At 39.3% G+C, this 23,319-nt stretch overlaps 1 protein-coding gene across 20 annotated transcripts in view; it reads left to right on the forward strand.

Moving 5' to 3' along the window:
* The window catches only part of nrxn1a (neurexin 1a), a 187,350-nt gene extending 167,713 nt beyond the window's left edge, over nucleotides 1-19,637 (forward strand). For 15 of the 20 annotated variants that reach the window (XM_084434093.1, XM_084434112.1, XM_084434106.1 and 12 more), the window contains 2 exons: nucleotides 14,913-14,994; nucleotides 18,476-19,637. In XM_084434093.1, coding sequence (XP_084290219.1) covers nucleotides 14,913-14,994; nucleotides 18,476-18,777 — 384 coding nt within the window. In that variant the 3' untranslated portion in view covers nucleotides 18,778-19,637. The remainder of the gene's footprint in view (nucleotides 1-14,912; nucleotides 14,995-18,475) is intronic. The other 5 variants (XM_084434094.1, XM_084434108.1, XM_084434100.1 and 2 more) reach the window with 1 other exon arrangement.
* The last annotated feature ends 3,682 nt before the right edge of the window (nucleotides 19,638-23,319 follow it).

Genomic DNA, 23,319 nt, shown 5'->3' on the forward strand with positions numbered 1-23,319 from the left:
GTGCGTAGAACTTTTGATTATACACTTTTTTTTTTTACTGAGCTTTAACACATTTTTTATTTCATTACTTGGCACTTCTAAATGTCTATTCAGTAGTCCCTATTTAACAGATGGCACAAATTAATTGTGGTGCTTCTAATTAAATGATAAAAAGCAGTTGCCATTGTAAAAATGTTTTACAAAATATACTCATCTCTGTACCAATACTAAAATTTACTACCAAATTGCAATTCATTTATCGAATTAATTTAAATGTAAAGTTTCTAATGACTTCGGCACACGTGAGTACCTGAACCTGATGAATGATGGAATATGCTTAGCCTCAAATACTTCTCCAACGCGGATTTAGGGTGTTTTTTCTGACTTGGGACAGTCTTGTGCACTTACTTCCTGTCGCATACACGCGCTCTCAAGTGGTCAAAACCACAAGTGTGAGTATTGGGCTGGGACAAAGTAATATTTGTTTGTTATTTGTGTATAAAATGTTTTGAATGAGGAAAACGATGCTGGGAGCACCTTCAAAATTGTGTTTTCCAGGCTTGGAAATGTCTAATGTAATGAAACATGTTATGCTAGTTATGCTGTGCGGTCTTTAAGCAAATGCTTCTTCACTTCATAAATTGGTCTAAATGATTTATAAGCGAATAGGTCTGGCTTTGAATGATTTATCCAGTAACCATAAACAACTTGAAAGGCCATGGAAGATGGAAGAAGTCATGAGGATTCATTGGCTCCGTGTAAGTGTAGGAACCGATTGGTGCGATCAGATTGAAGCAGACAGGCTGTGTGTTGTCTGGGTCAGTGTGTTGTGTTTAGCTCTGTGCTGTAATTGGCTGTCTACATCATTACTCTCAGCTATTCTCTCTATTCCTCTCACATACACTCGCTCAGTTTCTCTTGTACCATCCAAAACATTATAAGTGGCATTTCAATAAGTGACCCAGACAGCAACGAGGCCGGTTTAAACTGAACTCCATGCTCTTTCAAGCAAAAGAGGCCTCGAGTCTAAGACCAGGGCACTTAAAGACGTGCCCGCGGCTGAATCGCACATTATCGAACCGACAAAGGCTTTCGGCCCGGCACAGTTCAATTGCTTTCAGACATAAAGTGATTGGCCCATTTCTTTTGTGGATGTGCTGTGGCTCAGGATGAGACCGAGTGCTGGGGGATGCTGGGAGACTGGAGTCAGTCAATAAGCCTGTGTGAACAGAGAGAAGAACCCACAGGCAAATGGAACGGGGCCATAAAGGGGAGAAATCAGTAGGGTAGATGAGCGCCGTGTAGGTGGACATGCTTTTCTCCTTTACTACTTCTCTCCGGTCGGTCTGGTTCTCTCATCATTCAGGGCTCTGACAGTGAGCTCTAATTACGGTGGCACTGTAATTACATGTCAGAGCAGGAGGCTGAGCCGCGTGATTGACAGGCTTGCCAAGGCCAGTTCAGTCTCGTCTCCTCGTGCGTGACTTTACACACTGTGATTTAGCCTCCACAACAATAAAATCGTAATTTGATATGGTTAAAACTGATTCTGGCACTGCATATTAAATTACCTCCCTGCTCAAGGGCACTCCAGGCACGTTGTGTGAAAGTGATAGTTGTGCAATAACATATTTCGATCTATTAGCGCCCGATTGTGAGGTTGGCTTATCATGGCCTCGTCTGTGGGATTGCATTACAAAATGGTGGGCTTGCCGCCCTCAGCACACCGACAATGATGGTAAATGTTGCCATGGAAATATGAGACTCCTCTCTTCTCAGCACAGCGGTGTCTACGCCACTCTCTAAGTTTGCGCCATCTGCGCTCCATTATCATCCATTACAACCTCTTTCTCTCTTTCTCTGCACAGCTGCGCTGTCCAAATCAACCGCTTCATTTTTTTTAAGATGGATTTTTAATATCTAATTAATGATAAAAGCTGGATTGAGAGGGATATGAAATCATAGAGGAGTTTGTGGTTCTTTGATTACAGGCCTTTGTGCTGCCCATTAGATGGGGGGCGGCCATTAGACTGGAGAGCTCTCTGTAATAAGAGCTAATGGAACTTCTTGGGCTCTCCATCTTCTTAACACTTTTCCAGGGTGTCCGCCGAGGTCTCCCCCTTAAACATGCTCGAATTAGCCGAGATCTGGAAGAAGGGCTGAAGGAATTTAAGTGTCACTTGAGAGAGTGAAAATTGCTGTGCAGCGCGCTAAGGAATAGTCAGCTGCATAGATACGTAATTGTTCAATCTGTATGAAAAGTTTGTGAATTAAACTAGCTGAAAAATGTACATGAATTATTATTTGATTATATAATATAATATGGGTGAGTGACATACTCACTGATTACAGTTGATTACAGTTCACAATAAAGATAAGGAAAATCTTTTATTGGTTTATGGGTATTTTTGGTAATTATGTTGGTTTTTAAAAATGTTCAAGAAAATATTCAATTTAATCACCTAATGATTTAATAAAATTGTAATGTAATCTATTACTTTTTTTACATTATTATTTCCAAATGTTTTTAAATATATTTTCAGGTTATTTTTTTTCCAAATATCATTAAGGCGAGACACTACAGGCAAAAACTGTTTTGTTTTTTTTCATGCATGTGTCAATTTTGAGTTTTTTGGCTTTTCGGCTTTTCATAGAGAGTTTTTTTGACTAGTGGAAAGAAAAGCTCCAAAATACACTTTTAACTCTTTCCCCGCCATTGACGGAATTTTCCGGCTTTCGGTGTTGTAACAGTTATACAATATGGGGGTGCTATTAGGCATCTTCATCTCCTGATCAAAAGACACGTGAAGAAAAAGCAGAAACAAGCGATATCATATGTAATCATATGCATTTGTAAAATAACGTGATCACAAACATTAAATAGCAAATAAATAAAAACTGCCTAATGTTACCGATTGAAATGTCGACTCAGGGTGAGCCAGGTATAGGACTGTGCAGGCGATCTACCCCATCTATGTTTTGATCATCGTTCTGAATCCAATCTGGATGTAGTATTTGACAAAAACGTGATTTTCTCAGCACTTCAGCAGCAATCTCCACTTCAGCAGCACTTACATACACCAAACATTACAGTTTTATTCCTATCTATATTCTGAAGGTTTTTACAAGTTCACATATTTGTCAGATTTGTATTCCTAAAAAATTGGTGAAAATATATATTTTTTCTGGCTGTTGACCGTATTTTCAGATTTATGAGTGATAAAAGAGATATCCAAAACCCCCTCTGTAGAAACCTTTGACTCTAATATGGCAAAAAAATATAAAAAATGCTTTATCAATGTTCAGATTTTTTTTTTTGATTTTTTTTTATGCAAATTATTGCAGATTTAATTAGATAATGACTCATTTGCATATTTAAACATAACATTTCAGAAATTTGATTAAAAAAAAGGTTTCCAATTCTTAATGTAATCAATCAACTGATGAAGTATGGGGATGTATTTCATAATATTAACTATTTCATACATTTTACAATCTGAACTAACCAAAAAAGATCGAAATGAATTTTGTTCATTTTATGTATGAATTGCATTTTTAATACATATTTGAATAAACGAAGAGATAAGACAAAAAAAATGAATGTCGATAATTGACCCGTGTAATTATTATTTGATTAGTGAGCTGTAGTGATACATCTTAAATGTTCTGTTTCGTTTCATATTATTGCTTTGTTTTAAATTTCACAATTATAAAACTTTCTTTTCATTCCCAGCTTTAAATGAGATTTTGAGTCCCAGATTGTCAGCGTCGCCTTTGAAGATAAAGGCGTCGTAGATAATAGAGATCATTTTTATTGTACAAATGGTTTACAAATGAATGGCTCAGAAGGAAATAATATTTCATGCAGACCAATTGATTTGCTTGTGATACAGAAAATGTGTGTGTAGTGTAAATGAGTTCTGTAGTCTTTGGAATGATTTTGTTAACTTTGCATGACCAGTTTTTTTTTTCATTTAATGGCTTCAGATCTGCTCTGTGAGCATGCTTAATCTTAAAATGACGTGTGGAGTTTGGATTATCCTCAGATAAACTGGTTTTGCTATTGTTTGACACTGGCTCACTGCCGCTCACAGCATTTTTTTTGTTTTTTTTTTAAAGAAGTCTTAATGATAGAAAGCCAAGCATCGTGTTTTACTCGTTTCTGTTCAAACAGCAGCCGCAACAAACAAACAACTGAGGTCGTCTCAAAGGAGCCAAACATGCTTAGAAAAACACATGCATGCACCGTCTGCTTGTGACTGACAGATGAGATGTTTAATATTTCCATCAGAAGTTGATTTCCTTTGTGACTACCACCCTCACGACTGATGTTCAGAAGTGACAGCTTTTTTATTATCTTCTTTATCCTCTGTCCCACTCTTCCTCTTTGTTTTTTTTCTTCTCTAAAGTATACTTTCCCTGCATTTTACCTGTATCACCATGTTTATGTGTGGATATTTGGCTGTTCTGTCTTGTTTTTGATGCTGTGTTTCTGATATCCCTTCACATCTGTGGCCGTGGTGTTTGGCTCGATGGGATTTGGCGTGCCATGAACCAGTGTGTTTTTTTCTGATCTACAGGGACATCTTGCTGTGGCGGGCCATAGGCTATATGCTGGGCTTTAAATAATAAATTAGCATTTCCTATGTGAGCTGTGCATGTCATTAAACACCCTGGGGTATCTTTTAGATCTAGAGATGGGCAGAGGGCAGTGAAGCGCCACTTCTCTGCCTAGAAAATGGCAGCGTGGGCGTGTGCCACGTGAAAGTCGTGCGTTTATAGATGCCCTGTGTTGGTGCTGAGTGGATTTTAATCCATCAGATGCAAAATAGGTCTTTTTTTTCTCTCTCTCTCTTGGTGAAAATATTCAGAATTACTGTAATGTGTTTACAGTATGTGGTCCTGGTGTCATTACAAATCAGTTCTTGCATAGTGGGAATATATATTGAGATTGCATTTGAAAATTGGTTACATTTGTTTTCTTTTACCTTTATGATTTGAAATGGTGCACTCAACAAAAAAAACTGGATGAGAAAATAATCGATATTACATAAAACAATTCAAATATTACAAAATGTGACATTAAAAAAATGTAAAAGTCACCCGTTTTTATAAAGTAACACTGTCTGACAGCGACACCCATAGGTAAAGTTACAGTTTTTAGTTGATTCATTGAAACTGGTATTTTGAACTGATTCAAGAAAATGAATCAAATCAATGGACCCTTTTCACAGACGCTTTTTGACGCGTTTAATCAGCATCGTAAATCCAGAAATATATATAAAATATATATAATTATATATATATATATATATTACAATTTTTCATGTATTGTACGTTTATAACACTATTCTTCATCATATTACCTTTGCATCAAATTACAAAAAAATTAACGCTGCTGTAAAGTTGTTTATAATACAGCGGCTATGGGAGTGATGGTCAAATTTACATCTTTCTTTCTTCTGACTGCCGTTGAAAGCTGTGAAAACACTGTTGTGGAGTTTTTCTTTGGCTGTTTGAGCAAATGGGAACACAAATAATACATTTAATGTTTTCTCTCATTCACCGCTATAGAAGATCACCCAACTAGGACGACTTCCGCTTCTGAGAAACCCGGAAATGTGAAAAGGGTCAGTCGCAAAGTAGTCAAATAAAATAGCATAATGTTGCTTGCCAGAATATCTGATGTATATTACCCAGTGCCAGTAGTAAGTATAAGTAGCTCTATTATTTAAATGACCTCAATTAGATGTGCATATATTTGTGATCTATGTGTGTCACAATTCCCAAAATACAACAGTCCAGCATCAAGATTCACGTGTACTCTATAATGAGGTACCAGCTCGTTTCATTCTGTTGCATCATGAGGGCAGGACAATGTTCAGCACGGATGGGTTTAAACTGGTCCAGATTCCTGTGCTTTTTCTCCCCCCACTTCTGTCCAATTAATGGATCCTGTGACTTGCTCTGCATGCACTGTTGTCCCAGTGCTCATTTACACTGACCGCTTAAATCAGTCAATCAATACGATTGTTTGAGTTGGCACAAAGCGAGTAATAAAATGGACTGCTGCTGCAGCTACTTTTCCTGGGCTTCTTTTTTTTTTCTGTCTCTCTGTCTATCTCTCTCTCTGGAGGTGTTAGATATTGCAAACGTTTGTTAATTTGTGTGCTTTTGGGTATTGATGACCCTGTTAATTCACAAAGGATTTTTTATGTTGCTTGGATAGCCTTTATGATAAACCAGATACTCCTACCTATCATGTCGCCGTCTAGACCTTAGACGCCTCATTTATGTTCCTTTTTTATAAATTCTGTCACATTCATAATGTATAGCTGCGTTTGTGTGCAGATTCTGCAGACGCGGGGGACAAATAGAGTCCTCTGAGACTGACCATGGTGCGAAAAACAGACGCCTGCCGCGTATCTCTCTTTATCTGTTCCACCCCTCCTTTCTCAGCGGGCGTCTACGTGCCCAAAGCACGCATTTGAATGCTATTGAAATGAGCGTTCACGCTGGTTAGTTTAGCTGGCGGAGGCATTTAGATGGAATCGAATAACCCGAGGTCCCAGAGGAGCAGGAGGGCCAGTGGAGATGAAAACGTGGAGCTTTTTGCCATCCGTTGTGTAACATTCGCTCTCTCGCTGTGGAGAGATGTATTTTGAGTGTGTGCATGTGTGTTTGATGTTAGGTTGTGGGTTGTGTCTCTGTGGAGTTTCATGGCAGGGCTGAAGGTGTGCAACCCCCCTCCTCTCCACATACACACATCAATCTCTTTCTAAAAAATGCTATAATAAAATATCTCCAACTGAGCAAACCCTTAGCAACCTCAAGCTGAGCGGCGATGGCGATTGGCTGAAACGAGTCAGGTGATCGGCTTGCAGTCGTACCGTATTTTCCCTCTCTCCCTCCCGCCTCTATCCGTGTGTATCTTTCTCGTTTTCTCTTCTCCCTTGCTTACGCCTTCCCTCCCTCTCTCTCTCTCTCTTCTAGTCTGTAGAAGGCACTCATAGTCTCTCCTGATGCACAGACAATTTATCATCCCTATCTGCTTACCAAAGTAGGACTTCTCCAGTCATCACTTTTGATCTGACAGAGCGGACTTTTTTACTGGTGTGGGGCTTTTTTTATTGCTCTAGGAGCAGGGACGGGGAGATCAGAGAGGGGGAGAGGACAAACTCTCACCTTAACAGAAAAGCAAATCTGTATAGAGGAAGCAGACAGTGTAGCCAGGCTGCCATCATGGATGCGAGGTGGCATTGTTCCTCATCCCAGGTAGTCTCTCTTTCTCACGGTCCTTCTCCATCCAGCCATCATCGCATGCAGAGTCTTTGATGTTGTCATATCCATGCAGTGAAAGAGGCATGCACCATTTGTCTGCAGCGCTCTGCACGTAGAGCGAGTGAGAGAGAGAGAGAGAGAGAAAGAGAGACAGAGAGAAAAGAGAATTGGGGCAGCAGTGAGGGAGTTACGGGAAAAGAACAAAAAGTTGCAGTGCTTTTGTGAGCGTGCATGAGGCTGGCGCCATTCGTCGCCGATGTCCACATCTGTTGCAGCGAGTTCGCATTTCCAGAGTCGTTCATGGCATGCCGGTTTTCTTTTCATCCTTAACTAGACGCTTGCTCCGGTCATCTCGACTGCCCATTGATGCTGTTATTTGTACTGTCCTTTTTTCATCTGCATCTAATTTTTTCTCCCCCTCATTAAAAGTACGTGAAGATCAAGCGCTGTCCTCCAGTAAAGTTTAACCCAGCGTGCTGTGAACAAGTGTGTGTGTATTGTGTTGTGTGAAGTCGGCAGGTTGCCCCCCCTCTCTCTCACTCTTTGTTTAAGATCTAGAGCTTTAGTCTGTAACAGCGTGTTCTGTCTGTGGGCAGCGTGTATGATCAGATTTATTTATTCCCACTTGGATGACCCCTGAGAGTTGCTTGTAATGGCTACTTGTGACTCACATGTCTTCTCAGAGTGAGTCAAGTGTACTTTGAGAACTTCTCGTTCAGTCTTGATGCATTTGCCGTTTTTTTATATTTCTTTTTTTTTTTCTTTGCAGATAATATAGAACACAATTATACTTAACTTAAAATTCTAATTTAATAAGGCTTTTAATTGTTCAAATTATTTTTAAAGTCAATGTGTATTGCCATTTTACTTAATTTTTCATATTTCTATGTGAAACATGATAGTAAGCGAGAAAAAAAGTAGGGCGAGACTTGATTTTATCCATCTGGAACTGATTGGACCACGAAAAGTTATAAACTGATTGAGTTTGCTAAAACACTGTCTAAATAACTAATTGACTATTAGTTAACGGTATCAAACATTTGATTAAAATATATGAAGAGAAACAATTTTTTTCCTTTGGAATAAAATGCACCAATGTGTCAATTCACATTATGACCAGAAACATGAAATAAAAAATAAATCAGGTTCATTTTGATTTCATGTTGACTTTAATAAAGATTATTAATTAACTGTTATAATTAACCATGATATTGTAAAGCTTTTGAATGTGCTGAAACAATATAATACCTAAATGATAATCATTCTTGATCAATATGTGAATAATTGCACAGGAAGCCATCTTGATTTCCATCTTCCATGAAAGGTCTGGGTTCTCTATTATTCATCTTAGTACGGCATTTGAAGATGGAAAATGGAGAGATTCAACCTGCACGTCAGATTGTGTTGTTTTAGCCCTTTTGAATCTTTAAAAAGTTGAATCTCTTGTACAGAATGTCAGTGAGCGCATATGGAGGCCCTGTGGGCCAGCTCTATATATTCCTGTACATGCTAGTTGTAAACTAGCAGGCGTATCTCTATTGTGATTCCTGTGATTTTTGTTTTTTGTTTTGTTCAACCGTTCTTGTTAGAGAATACTGCAGTGCTTCAGTGGCCATTTTTTATTCATTGTATGAGCTCTCGGTATTTTAAACACACAGCTCTCAGCGAAGTGAGGCTGCATTTAGCACCAGGACCTCTCTATGAATATTCACACTTCATTAGCAGGCTGCTAAGTTAGCTGGCAGACTTTAATGTTCTTGTGCTTTCCCTCGCCCTTTTTTTCTTTCACTCTGGTTGGAGGAAAGGAATATGGAGAAAAAGAAGAAGAAAAACAGATAGCGAGAAATCAATGGTTTGCTTTGCAGGTCCCAGCTGAGCCACCGAGGCGATTCGGTTTTTATTTCCTATCATTTTGAACAGGCTGAATCTTCATGTCACCATGGCAACAACAATAGACGGTGCACTGTTCTGAGATATTCGTATTCTTGGTGGAATACTAGAATCTTCATGACTGAAAGAGATGGAGAGATAGAGGTGGATGTGAGTGTCTGAGCCTGGCCATCTCAGACTGGCTGTAAAACCTATATTGGTTTTTGAGTGCAAATTATTACAGTAACGAGGAATTGAGAAGTTAGGAAGCTTTATTCCGCCACTGAATTTTTTTTATTTTTTATTTTTTTTATTTTTTTTAAGGTAAGAATTGCATGATATAAACTTACAATTGCAAGTTATAGTCACAATTAAAAAATAAATTAAGTCAAATCTTTCAATTCTTTTTATTTCATGATGGAAACAAGCTTCCATAGGTATCTGTTAAATGGAAATTGAGGGAATGGTTTTACACAACAGGCCTGTTTAGAGAGTCTTGAGGGTCAGTACTTACATACAAGGTCCAAAAGTAAGAGAAAAAGCCAAATATGAGCACCAAAAATGTCTCTGGAAGATAATATATGATGTTTTATATATATATATATATATATACAGTGAGGAAAATAAGTATTTGAACAGCCTGCTATTTTGCAAGTTCTCCCACTTAGAAATCATGGAGGGGTCTGAAATTGTCATCGTAGGTGCATGTCCACTGTGAGAGACATAATAAAAATAAAAAAATCCAGAAATCACAATGTATGATTTTTTAACTATTTATTTGTATGATACAGCTGCAAATAAGTATTTGAACACATTGAAACATTGTTAATATTTGGTACAGTAGCCTTTGTTTGCAATTACAGAGGTCAAACGTTTCCTGTAGTTTTTCACCAGGTTTGCACCCACTGCAGGAGGGATTTTGGCCCACTCCTCCACACAGATCTTCTCTAGATCAGTCAGGTTTCTGGGCTGTCGCTGAGAAACACGGAGTTTGAGCTCCCTCCAAAGATTCTCTATTGGGTTTAGGTCTGGAGACTGGCTAGGCCACGCCAGAACCTTGATATGCTTCTTACAGAGCCACTCCTTGGTTATCCTGGCTGTGTGCTTCGGGTCATTGTCATGTTGGAAGACCCAGCCTCGACCCATCTTCAATGCTCTAACTGAGGGAAGGAGGTTGTTCCCCAAAATCTCGTAATACATGGCCCCGGTCATCCTCTCCTTAATACAGTGCAGTCGCCCTGTCCTATGTGCAGAAAAACACCCCCAAAGCATGATGCTACCACCCCCATGCTTCACAGTAGGGATGGTGTTCTTGGGATGGTACTCATCATTCTTCTTCCTCCAAACACGTTTAGTGGAATTATGACCAAAAAGTTCTATTTTGGTCTCATCTGACCACATGACTTTCTCCCATGACTCCTCTGGATCATTGGCAAACTTAAGACGGGCCTTGACATGTGCTGGTTTAATCAGGGGAACCTTCCGTGCCATGCATGATTTCAAACCATGACGTCTTAGTGTATTACCAACAGTAACCTTGGAAACCGTGGTCCCAGCTCTTTTCAGGTCATTGACCAGCTCCTCCCGTGTAGTTCTGGGCTGATTTCTCACCTTTCTTAGGATCATCGAGACCCCACGAGGTGAGATCTTGCATGGAGCTCCAGTCCGAGGGAGATTGACAGTCATGTTTAGCTTCTTCCATTTTCTAATGATTGCTCCAACAGTGGACCTTTTTTCACCAAGCTGCTTGGCAATTTCCCCGTAGCCCTTTCCAGCCTTGTGGAGGTGTACAATTTTGTCTCTAGTGTCTTTGGAGAGCTCTTTGGTCTTGGCCATGTTAGTAGTTGGATTCTTACTGATTGTATGGGGTGGACAGGTGTCTTTATGCAGCTAACGACCTCAAACAGGTGCATCTAATTTAGGATAATAAATGGAGTGGAGGTGGACATTTTAAAGGCAGACTAACAGGTCTTTGAGGGTCAGAATTCTAGCTGATAGACAGGTGTTCAAATACTTATTTGCAGCTGTATCATACAAATAAATAGTTAAAAAATCATATATTGTGATTTCTGGATTTTTTTTTTTAGATTATGTCTCTCACAGTGGACATGCACCTACGATGACAATTTCAGACCCCTCCATGATTTCCAAGTGGGAGAACTTGCAAAATAGCAGGGTGTTCAAATACTTATTTTCCTCACTGTATATTAAATATTTGACCCTAGACCACAAAACCAGTCACAAGTCGCACGGCAACAATCTATTTGTGGCAACAGCAAACAATACATTGACAAAATTATCAATTTTTCTTTTATGCCAAAAATCTTTAGGATATTAAGTAAAGATCATGTTCCATGAAGATATTTTGTACATTTCCTACCGTAAATATATAAAAAAAATACATTTTTGCCTCACGCAGCACATCTCCAACACATCTCCTTCGCATAGAGTTGATTGTGGCCTGTGGAATGTTGGTCACAGGCTACTACATATATAATGCAATGCAGTTTCATAGCCATTATATAAAATTCATGGCTGCAAAATTAGCTGACTTAAGTAATACATTTTGAATCCTACTTACATAATGTAGTAAGTTTGTGGTTGGAGAGGTCAGTAGGTCAGTTCCACCCACTTCTTGTGCCTCTCTTATCCAGGGCATGTACAGCTGGCTCTAGTCTGTCTCTGTAGATCAGTCTGGCAGCTGAGAGATAATTGGAGAGGGATGAATGGAGGTGGAGCTTGAAAAGTGTGTGTTTGAGTTGAGGCAACTCCTTTCTCATTAGGGCACAGCTGGGTTCCCCTCTGTGTTCACAGGTGAAGTGTGCGTCGTCTCTCTCCCCCGCCTATTTTGGCACTCTGTCACTTATTGTGCCTGTTGGCAGTGCAGTAATTAAGAGCAAGCAAAACAGGGAGTCTAATACTGTGTATGTGAGTGTGTGCGCAAATGATGGTCTGATAGCACACCCAGCCATTTTTGACATGCTCTGAGGAAAATGGCCAGTTATAATGTAGGCCGCTTCTGTCCGCCTCAGCACAGCTGTTGAGTGGGCAGTGGATGGAGGAGAGCGCCGAGCTCAGGCAGATGGATGCTGAAGGCTCAGTCTTAGTCATATGTGACTTTTCTGCAGAAAACAGCCTCATGCTCAAGCGCTTGTGTAACGCCACATCTGAGGACTTATCCGAGTTTTGACACTTTGCTGAGGGGCAGTGTTTCCAAAAGAGGAAAGAGAAGGATGGTTTCTGGAGCTCAGCTGTGTGAGATGAATTCAAATAGAGATCTTAACAAAGGTTTGGGTGGAGAATGTTCATGTAAAGCCGCCAGTCACAATGGCATATAGTCATTTAGCAGATTCCTTTCCCTGTCATACAGTTAGGGCTGAACGATATATCAGTTTATGCCTTTTTATCATATTCTATCTATATTACACATATATTGGATATATATTGTTACCATTGCTGCAACCTAAAGAGTAATTGTAGCCAAATACGAATACAAAATGGATAGTTTTAACTAATTCACAGAAATGAACCGACTCTGTGTTTCTGCTATTGACATTATTACATTCGAGATGATTTTAAAGCAGCTATATTTTAACAAGGATCTCAAAACTAGTCTAATGACGTGCTGTTTAGGAAGCTTAATAATAACATTTCATTTAATATCAATAACAGAATCATTGGAAACATGCTACCGTTGAAAAGTTTGGGGGCACTAAGATTTTTTTTTTATATATAGAAATGTATACTTTTATTCAGCAGGGATGCATTTAATTGACATATATTATAAGTGACAGTAAAGACATTAATAATGTTACCAAAGATTTATATATATATATAAAAAAAGACTACAATAATACACCAAAGAAGAAAACAAATATTAAGCTGCTCAACTGTTTTCAAAATTGATAAGAAATATTTCTCGAGCACCAAATCAGCAAATCTGACACTGAAGACTGGAGTGTATATATATGAGAGAGAAGAGACTTTCAAACACTTCAAAATCTTTCTAATCCCAAACCTATATGGCCAAGCTTTACTTACAACTTGGGATGATTATTCAGGCACAATGGTGAAAGCTCATGGATCTTCACTTGTGGACCATCTTTCAGTTACCGCTCTACATCTTTAACCGCTAAACCACGCGTTCATCCCTCTTCTAGAACTCCTTCCTTTCTCTCAGTGGTCATGTCAAGGAAGAGAACACTGAGTCTATGCATTATTAAGCCCTTTTATCAGACACAAAACCACATTTCGGTTGATTTCTAATCTCAGTGTCCATGATAGTTGCAGTCTTTTAAACATCATGTCAGGTCACAGAATGAGAGACGGCGTGGCATAGATTACTTCACCCAGCGTAGGCTCCCAGGATCTCTGCGTTATTATCCTTTCTCTCTCTAGAGTTGGACAGTTACCGCTGCCGGCCTTAAGCAAGGGCTCGGTTGTGCACTCCTGTTGCAACACATCCAGCCTTCCAGCAGCAACAGCAGCACACAAACCAGCACTGTAACGTCAGGGATCTAAATTATTCACCCGCACTGACCTACTTGCAGGGTGTTTTAGAGCTGGGAGTTGAACAGATATCGCTGCAAGGAAAATGGCAACCATGTGGTTATGGCAACCACTTTGAAACAACTGTACAGGGTGCCCTCCCACTCCCACTTTCCACTTTCCACTCCCTTTCTTCTCCCTCTCTCTCTCTTTCCGTGTTGTTTCGTGTGGTCCGCATGGCTGTGATGATGGTGAAAGGTCCTGATTGGCGTGGGCATTGCCCCGCAGCCTGTGGGCAGACTGCGTGAGCTCAGAGAGACAAATCGATGTCTTTCCTCCCTGTGCGCGCACACACACTCAGCCCTGCTTTTCTATTGGGACAAGCACACATGCGTGTACACGTTTGGCCAGCTGGCAAATGTATACACACTCTGGCTAATTGCAGAGAGAGAGAGAGGGAAGTGTGAAGACACTAAATGGATGCCACCAAAGCGACATCGTCAGATGGAATTTTCTGCCGTAGCGCTGAGAGGAACGTCGAGCTCGCTGCCTTTTTGCATAGTTGATGGAGAATTCCTGCACAGAGAGACTTTCTGAGCTATTAAACCACTGTCGGATACCATCTTTGGGATTCAAACCGTGAAATCTCAACATGGCTTTCTTTCCCTTCGGAACCATCACAGGAGCAGAGGCAAGATTTCCTTCAGAATGTGTTGTGCCGCTCAGCGCCGTGCATTGTTCTTGATATGGCTTGTCTGTAGAAGTGCTTCCTATGGCTTTATTTCAGATTAAAAGGCACGTTTGATGAGATTGTTTTCCAGCGGGACGGACGGATGTGAGCGGATTTGATGCTCCTCGCACCATGTTTCTGCGTTGACAGTCTTTATAAAGCAACTGCCGGCAAAATTGTATTCGTCAGGGGATTTGTGAAATCTTTGTGTGTGTGTATGTGTGTTTGTGCTGCTCTGATCGATATTTCCAGCTGCCTTGATGTGGAAGTCTCTCAAGACTGTACTATAAGACGATTTGGCATGTTATAATCTACAGAAAGGGTCGTTTTTGTGGAAAAGTTGTGGCATTTTACGGTTAGGACACCTTTGATCGCACCTGAGAGTCAAAGCTCAGAGGACCAGTGAGAGATGTCAGAGTGGCAGTGGAAAGGACATTTCCTTTTCGTTCCTCTCTCTCTCTCGCAGCATGAGGCCTTAGATGACACATCAGTCCTATAAAACTGTAATGATGCCACAAGGTGTTTTTGACTAACCCTCTATCTGTTTTATGTCTCTTTGGTACAGGATGATCTTCTGGTAGCGTCGGCAGAATGTCCCAGTGACGATGAGGACATCGACCCTTGCGACCCAAGTTCAGGTGGGTTAGGTTAGTCATCTTTCTTTTATATTATTACTGTTCACATGTTCTTTTCCACCAAAAATGTTCTCCATTTTTCATTGTTCTGTTTGAAACCACTCCATGCAAGATTATTTTGCTACAGTACAAGTTAAAAGAAAGGAAAATTATTTTGTGTAGTGGCCATCACTATAATTTGGGGAGAAACAATCATTATATTTAACATTTTACCAAATGGCATAATTTCTCATATATCCAGCCAAGCGGACACATTGTACACCAGAAAAATGAAAAGAGTCTAGGAAATAATGTGTCCGCCGTGTCATCCGCGACGAGATTCCAGCGAAAAGTCATTTTTCTGCCCACACTGAATGCGAGAATTCAACCCAACAAAACCACAGCCAATCAGAACAGCGAGGGCGAGCTGAAGAGCGTCAAACCTAGAATACATTTCGCCACTTCCATGATGCATCTTCGGGTAGCATCCATTTTATGGTGTTTCTTGTGGATCTTGAGGGATTTTAAATATCTGAGGTTTCTCAACTTCAAAAAAACAACCTCTCCTAGGCTCATCCATGTTTGATGTTCAATAATCCAGCGCTATGGTGCAGAAATAGAAACCGAGCGACTGAAAAAATCTAGCGCGTTCAGCGGTTGTCGCAGCTGGTTCGAACAGGAGCTCAGATTAACTTGAAAGGGCTTTTATGATTGTGTTGCCGGTTATGAAACACTGTTACCTGAGCTGCATTGTTGTTTATGTGCTCATTTATCAAAGTGTTCACAGTGCGTGCCGAAATATATGTTTGTATAATTTGCCTTTGCCTCTTTAAACAGACATTATTACTTCATTAAATCCTTTACCCTGTGTATGTGCTGTAAATATAGTATTTTAATTTTCTTTCAGGCACAGAGGGAGCTCATTTCTTAGATGAGTTTTTAAATAGGTCATTATATTAAACAAACTTAAACTTGTGCCTATCAAACTTCTTTGTGCTTCTGTATAATTTTAGCTCACATTATTTCATTTTTTACCCGTTTTATAGATCGTTACATCTGTATTTTTGATCATTTTTCTCATGATCACTTATTGTGAGACCTGGCGAATTTTGTTGAGATTTAATTTCAGAAAAGGCCAGCGAGCATGCTAGCGTAGCACATACTGCTTTTCCTATTTCTCCATTCAGAGAAATCCTGGCTACTCAGTCGACTGCACAAACCACTTTCGACATGAAAAATGAAGCACAAAGGTTAACCCAATCTGGATTCGTTCAGCTGGCTTAGTTACAGCAGCTAGTGGCCTATGCAGCATTCATATTATACATAGAGCAATGAAAGCATGTGCATGACATAATGAAAAAAATATGCTGACAAATCATGCAAAGATCTTGCTAATAAGCACAGAAAAAAAAAAGCAGAAACATCAAATGTTGGCCAAAGCTGAAAGGTCTCAGATAAATGATGTTACAGCTCCTCAAAGTGTCCTCCTTCCACGCGACATTTCTAAAAACAGATGCGTGAGCAGAGGTCGCCATCCATAATTCCCTGCTGTATTTTGTCATCTCCTTTCCTGCACCTGCGAGTTGCAGCGGATCGGACCGAAACTGTAAACGGCTTTGTCACAGGTGTTGTTTACACTCAGCCTGAAGTCGCACTGTCTCGCAGTTACTGTCCCCTCTCCCAGAGACATAAATCAGAACAAACTATTCCACCCACCACGTCATTCTCCCTGCCAGGAATAAATAGCCAGGATGCGAGGTTCACTCACTGGTCACGGCTCATGGAAAATGTGCGACATATCCATTCTGATCGCTCTATCTGTGTCAGCCAGATGTGTTTTGTGGCGGTTTGATAAGCAAAGTGTGTAAGCACAAGCTTACAGAACAAGTTTTTTCCGTTCAGCAGCAGTACATACATATATTGCAAGGTTGAGTGTTGTTGTTGTGGTTTATATCCTGTTTACTGAAGAGGCTGTACGGTGCTGTGAAGCAGGTTCTCAGTGGGATATCTCATCTCGTCAGGAGAGGAATCAATTTGGCAAAGATATATTGATTTTTGGGTTTCTTTCAAGTTCTTTCTAGTTTCAACCCTCTTAGTATTTTTTCGTTGGCTTAAAACTGAATAATTCTATTACTGTTGGGAAAGAAGCTGCAATGTTGACATTACAGTAGAGAAAACTAGTAAATTAACCGATCGGAACAATTACTTGGATGGTTTTTAAGAAAGGGGCAATGCACACTAAGCTGCATGTTATTGCAAAATATACCCAGACAAGGTAATAAATGATCCCAACACACAGTAAAGACATGGACATGAATTTAACTATTTTATAATTTAACCTCCATATCTTGATATAAAATAAAAAATGTCCATTAGTATACAAAACTATTGACCTAGCAGCATAGACAAAAAAAAAATGGACGTAGTGTCCGTGACGTCACCCGTAGGTTTCTGAAGACTGTTTTTGAAGCCTAAAGTGGGCGTAGCCGACCGTCGCCATCTTGGCACTCCCGAATTTATTTATTTTTACAGTCAGACAATGAGCTGAGGTAACGTGACGGCTAACAGACAGCAGACAAACGGCTAATGATGACTAATGACCACTGCAGTGGGAATCCACCTGTCACTCAAAAGTGGACACACCCTTAATTATGCAGAAATTGAAGGCTTAATATAATTTAAACGGATGAGTTATAAAAAAATCCACCCCCCTCACAGTTGTCATGAGCATTGACCAAAGACACTTTATGCTCCAGGCTGTAAACATGTTTTTTTCTTCTGTAAAGTTGGGCATTTCAACATGGGGGAGATGCAGATTTGACTCACTTTTGCAGCCAGCCTCAAGCGGCCAGTTGATGAATTGCCGTTTAATTCACTTCTGTGTTGGTTTCAAGAAAGAGACAGGGCTTGCCAAGCAGCAATATTACAGTAATATTAAAGTTGATTTAATGGAAGTAGCATTTTTTCTTCCATATTGTGATATACATCAGAGTGAAACATTATCGAATAATAAATATAATAAATGTAGGGTGCAGACATGGATCTATCCATCAGTTGCTGACTGAATGGAGAAATATCTGAATGCGAGCTTGCAGTCAATTGTAAAAAAAAAAAAAAACGAAAAAAAAAAGCGGACTAAATGATTGGAGAAGTCCTGCATACATCACCAAAGAGAAGTCTGTCATTCACTGAGTTATGACATTTGGATTAAAAATTAAGTCAAAAATGCATAGGGTGAATTGTTGGCTTCAATACTTAAATATTTCATTTTCACTACAAATTGATAATTGAAATGCAAGATGGTTCCATTTGCATTTGTGTGAAACCAGAGAGAGTGAGTCCGTAGTGTAATATGAGACATGAGTAGTGCCGGTTTCAATTACCCAAGTGAGCAGACTAATATACAGTTGCCATGGATGATGTTGAATATTAGGAAATATAGAGGTAAATGGATAGCCCTGTTGCTGTAATGAACGGCCTCTCTCTCTCTTTCTTCCATCCTGTGTGTCCACAGCTCACCCTCCGCTGCCCGAGGCCAAGGGTTACCCCAGCCCGGAGGTGATTCGGGAGTCCAGCAGCACCACTGGAATGGTTGTAGGCATCGTCGCGGCCGCTGCCCTCTGCATTCTTATCCTGCTCTATGCCATGTACAAATACCGAAACCGCGACGAGGGCTCATACCATGTGGACGAGAGCCGTAACTATATTAGTAATTCTGCCACGCAGCCCAACGGAGCCGCTGTCAAAGAAAAGCCCATTGGCGTGCCCAAAAATAAAAAAGATAAAAAGAACAAGGACAAGGAGTACTACGTCTGATCTCACAGACTTTCTCCCCCCCACCCCCTTACAACCCACCCACGGATCCTGTGCTACGAACTCACGCAAAAGGGGAGGGGAGATCCACCTGTGTATAGTAATTGAGAAAAAAAAAAAAAAGTCTTAGTTTGAACTAAGGCACAATATACTGTTACTAACAACGACAAAACATACTTTATAACCAAGCACACCAGAACTTTACTGAAAAGTGTGTACAAAATGAAATGGTACTGTGCAAGAAGACTCCACATAGTCACTCCAGCTGTGGATCGCTGAGACACAGGGCCGCTGGTTAGAATTAAGTGTATTTCATATTATGTTGCCTGTATATGTGTTGCCGGAACATTTTCCCTCTAAAAGCCAGTTAAACCATCTGCAACAATCCAAACAGACATTCACCGATGGGACGGATGGAAAAGGAATGAAGGACTTACAAATGAGATGCTACCTATGATTGTTAAATCAGCCAAAGTACTTGACTCCCTTTTCTGATGGCAGTATTGCACGTTTGGATGAGAAAAGACTGATTTCCATTCGGTGGACAGAACCTTAGGTGTCAGAGAATTGTGGAGGCCTTAAATATCAATCCACGTCTAAAGGTTGTTGGATTTTCTTCTGTTTGTATGTTTGTCAAAACGATGACAGATGACGCTGATGATGACGAGGAACACCGGGGCCATTCGGGATAGATTGAGGAAAAACTCCATGCACGTAAAGTATCTTATTACATGTTTATATACGGTGCAAAGACTATCTGTGTGCTCTCTGGACTGTGGCTGAAGTGGTGTTTTATAGCCTGTTATATAGATGATGCCAACTACAGTATACCTGCTCTTCAAACTTTTTTTTTTTTTTTTTTTTTTTAGAAAAAACCAAGGCGAAAACAAATGAAAAACAGAAAATTAAATGTTAATGTGTTGCTATAGCGATAGAACCGTTTCTGCCATTAGCTATACAGATTTTATTTTCCCTCCTTTATGTGCATCTCCAACATCTGTTATTTTTGACATACTCCTTTCTTTTTTGTTAATTTTTTAACTTTTTGTTTTTATTTGCTGTTGTGTCAACATTAAAAGACAAGAGTATGAGTATAGGTTTTGGAAAGCAAACAGACATATGGAAAATAAGATTTTGGACTGTTTAAGCAATATCCTTTTGCTTGTCTTAGTGACCAAACAAATTATGCATGGTATTTAGGACTCCAAGTCTACCGAGAGACAATATCATAATCTCAAAAAGTAACAAATGAATTCAGCCCCCCCCAAAACTGAGTATTGGATTATAGCTAAAAAAGCACAAAGATAGAGAAAACAACCCTTCAAAAGTGTTTGCAAACATTCTCCTCTCTGCTATCTTGTACTGTGTGGAATGTACAAGAGGTATAAACTATATGACATTCTGAATAAAATGTTGCTTTTTGTTTTTGTGTGTTTTTTTGTTTTTTTTTTGTGTACAATTTTTCTATAATACCTTCTTTTGTTTTTATTGTGACAATTCTTTGATGACCTCAAAGTGAAGATTTATTATGAAAAAATAGTTTTGAAAAATCAAATGAATAAATAAAATATTAAGACCTATGAAAACAATTGTTCTTTGTTTCTTTATAATGTCTTTGTAAAACGCATTACAAGGATTTAGAGAATGCCTTGTTGTTTTTGTTGTTGTTATTGTTTTTGTTAAAAACATTAATATAGCTTTGTCATGTCAACGGTACAAGAAAATACTTTGCTGAATTTTTATCTTTAAATTAGGGATGCACAATATATCAGCCACCATATCAGTATTAGCCGATATATGATCATTTTTAATGTTATCGACCTGATAAGAAAACTTGGCAGATATATTAAAACCGATAAATAATGAAATTTTTTTCAGCTGAGACACTTCAGTTCGCCATGATGGTTTTGAATTGCTTGAAATGATTGGAATTACTTCGAAAAGGAAAATACAATTAAGTGCAACGCAAGTCTGTCATATAAGCTACATAAAATTATAATGAAATATATACAGTAAAAGATAATGAAAACATTACAGTAAAAGAATGATGTGAATTCTTTGTACGCCCATGTTTTAACGCATTGTAACGGGAAGAGTGCATCCACGACGGAGTTACACCTTCATGACTGTGAGTTTGCTTTAGCCTTTTGTTTTGTTGAGATAAATAATCTGCTAGCAAAGCTCTTCAGTTCACCGGTGTTCATTCAGCACACGCACCTTAAACACCAATGCACAACATTAATAACTATGATAATGAGAACACTATTGTAATAAAACATTGTGAATTCTTTAGGTTTAGTTGCCATGTTTCAGTGCATTGTTATGGGAAGAGCATATCCACAACAGGAGGTTTTTCGCCTTTTCTACATATAAAAACACTAAGGGAAGCAGGTTGAGGGGGTGACAAGAAGACGGAAAATATATCTGCAAACAGCCATTAAGGGGCCAAGCACAAAGAAGGCATGATAAGTCATGCCAACATGGATGGGAGAATCAGACCAGCTGCAGCAATGAGCAATTTAAGACATATTAAGATGATTATAGGCAAAATGGCTGAAAAATCATAAATATAGTCACTATTAATATGCCTTCAACCATTAGGTGGCGCTGTGACCAAATTGATGTGATGTAATCGAAGTAAGGTGACAATGACGCATGCAAAGTTTAGTGTCAATATGCCAAAGCATTGCAGAGATACAGCCTTGATTTGGCATCATGCCATCAACTTTGTTGATGTGGTATACGAAAACGGTTTTGTCTAGGGCTGCACGATTTGGGGAAAATGTCATATTGCGATAATAGAGGTCAATATTGCGATTGCGATTGCGATATGCGATATAATAAACAAATGGTTTTATGAGTCAACTTGCTTGGTTCTCAAGGAAAATAAATGGACACACAGATTAGTGATAATCTGCCTAAAGAAAAAAGTTCTTTAGTCTTTATTTTTTATTATTTATTTAATATTGATTAAATATGGAAAAAGCAATAACATTGGACGAACCAGGTGCATTGTTTAAAGTGTTATAGCACATGTGCTAATTTTCAACACCTGTCCATAGGGGGCTTTTAAAAGTCAATTTCAAAATACAAAAATTTTCAAAAGTAAAAAGCTTGTGCTTTTGTATGATATCACAATGATGCCATCTCGGTTTCTTGTCAAATATCTTAATTGCCTGTTTATATAGAGAAGTGACTGGTTTCAGAGTGTACGCTGATGTTTGTGACAAGAGCAGTGAGTGTTTTTCTCTGTTCCTTGTTTTTCCTTGATTAACTTTAGCGACAGATATAATTAGTAGCTACTGTGTACTGTCCCTTTAAGACCAGCTGCTGTCAGAGACGCGGATCTCATACGCACCTCATTCTCTCGCGAGTCAGAACTCTTAACGTTCATCATAAGACTAATCTTATGTTATGAAGATACTCGACAAAAAGACATTTTGGCATAATTGTGTGTGTTATTGTTCGTTCAAGCTCGAAAGAGAACTGTATTCTGGCATGCTGTTTTGTGCGCACGCACGATATGATTGCGAGTCTTTCTGTGTGTCACAGGCAGCGCGTTCATTTTGGCATAGGCTACATGTGTGTTGTTCGTTCTACCGCGAAAGAGAACTTGATACTGGCGCGCGTCTATCAGTGGGTCGTGTGTGTGTGTGTCAGGAGGACATTCACTGACTGACAGCGCGTTCTTTTTTGTCTTATCGCGCATGAATGGTTTAAAAGCATTTGCACGAATAAGAGCGGGACCAAAGGATGCCAAAAATTAACAGATGCTGCATTTATAGGCTTATTTGTTTATTTAATATAAAATCGCAGCATTTTGCGTCATATAATCGCGTAGGCTTGACATCGCGATTGCGATTGCGATACGATTAATCGTGCAGCACTAGTTTTGTCTATCAACACAAAATCCCTAACTTTTTCCGCCATGGTCTGAAGATGATATAATTCGATTTTGGTTAATATCGGACCAAAAATCTAGGAAGAGTTAGAAAAAGTAGATTTCTGAAGAAAATATAAATGGCGGACAGGAAGTTCGGTTGCCTATGCCAAAACTTGTCTCTATGTCCTTGTTATGATCCCAGGAATCTATTAAGAACAGGTACATTACAATAGGCTGATTTAATCAAAAGTTATTAGCATTTTTTGATATTTCCGCCACAAGGTGGTGCTGCCGTAAAAATTTTTGAGTACCTTCAGGGCATGGTCCTGAAGACACATACTGAGTTTTGTAACGGCACGCCAATGCGTTCGTAAAAGTAAGGCAATTTACGGCCAAATTTAAAATGGCCGACTCCCAACATGGTCGTTATGGGAAAATTGGATATGCATATATATATATATATATATATATATATATATATATATATATACACACTCACCTAAAGGATTATTAGGAACACCTGTTCAATTTCTCATTAATGCAATTATCTAATCAACCAATCACATGGCAGTTGCTTCAATGCATTTAGGGGTGTGGTCCTGGTCAAGACAATCTCCTGAACTCCAAACTGAATGTCAGAATGGGAAAGAAAGGTGATTTAA

The sequence above is a fragment of the Rutilus rutilus genome, assembly GCF_951802725.1.
Source record: "Rutilus rutilus genome assembly, chromosome: 16".
Classification (NCBI taxonomy): Eukaryota; Metazoa; Chordata; class Actinopteri; order Cypriniformes; family Leuciscidae; genus Rutilus; species Rutilus rutilus.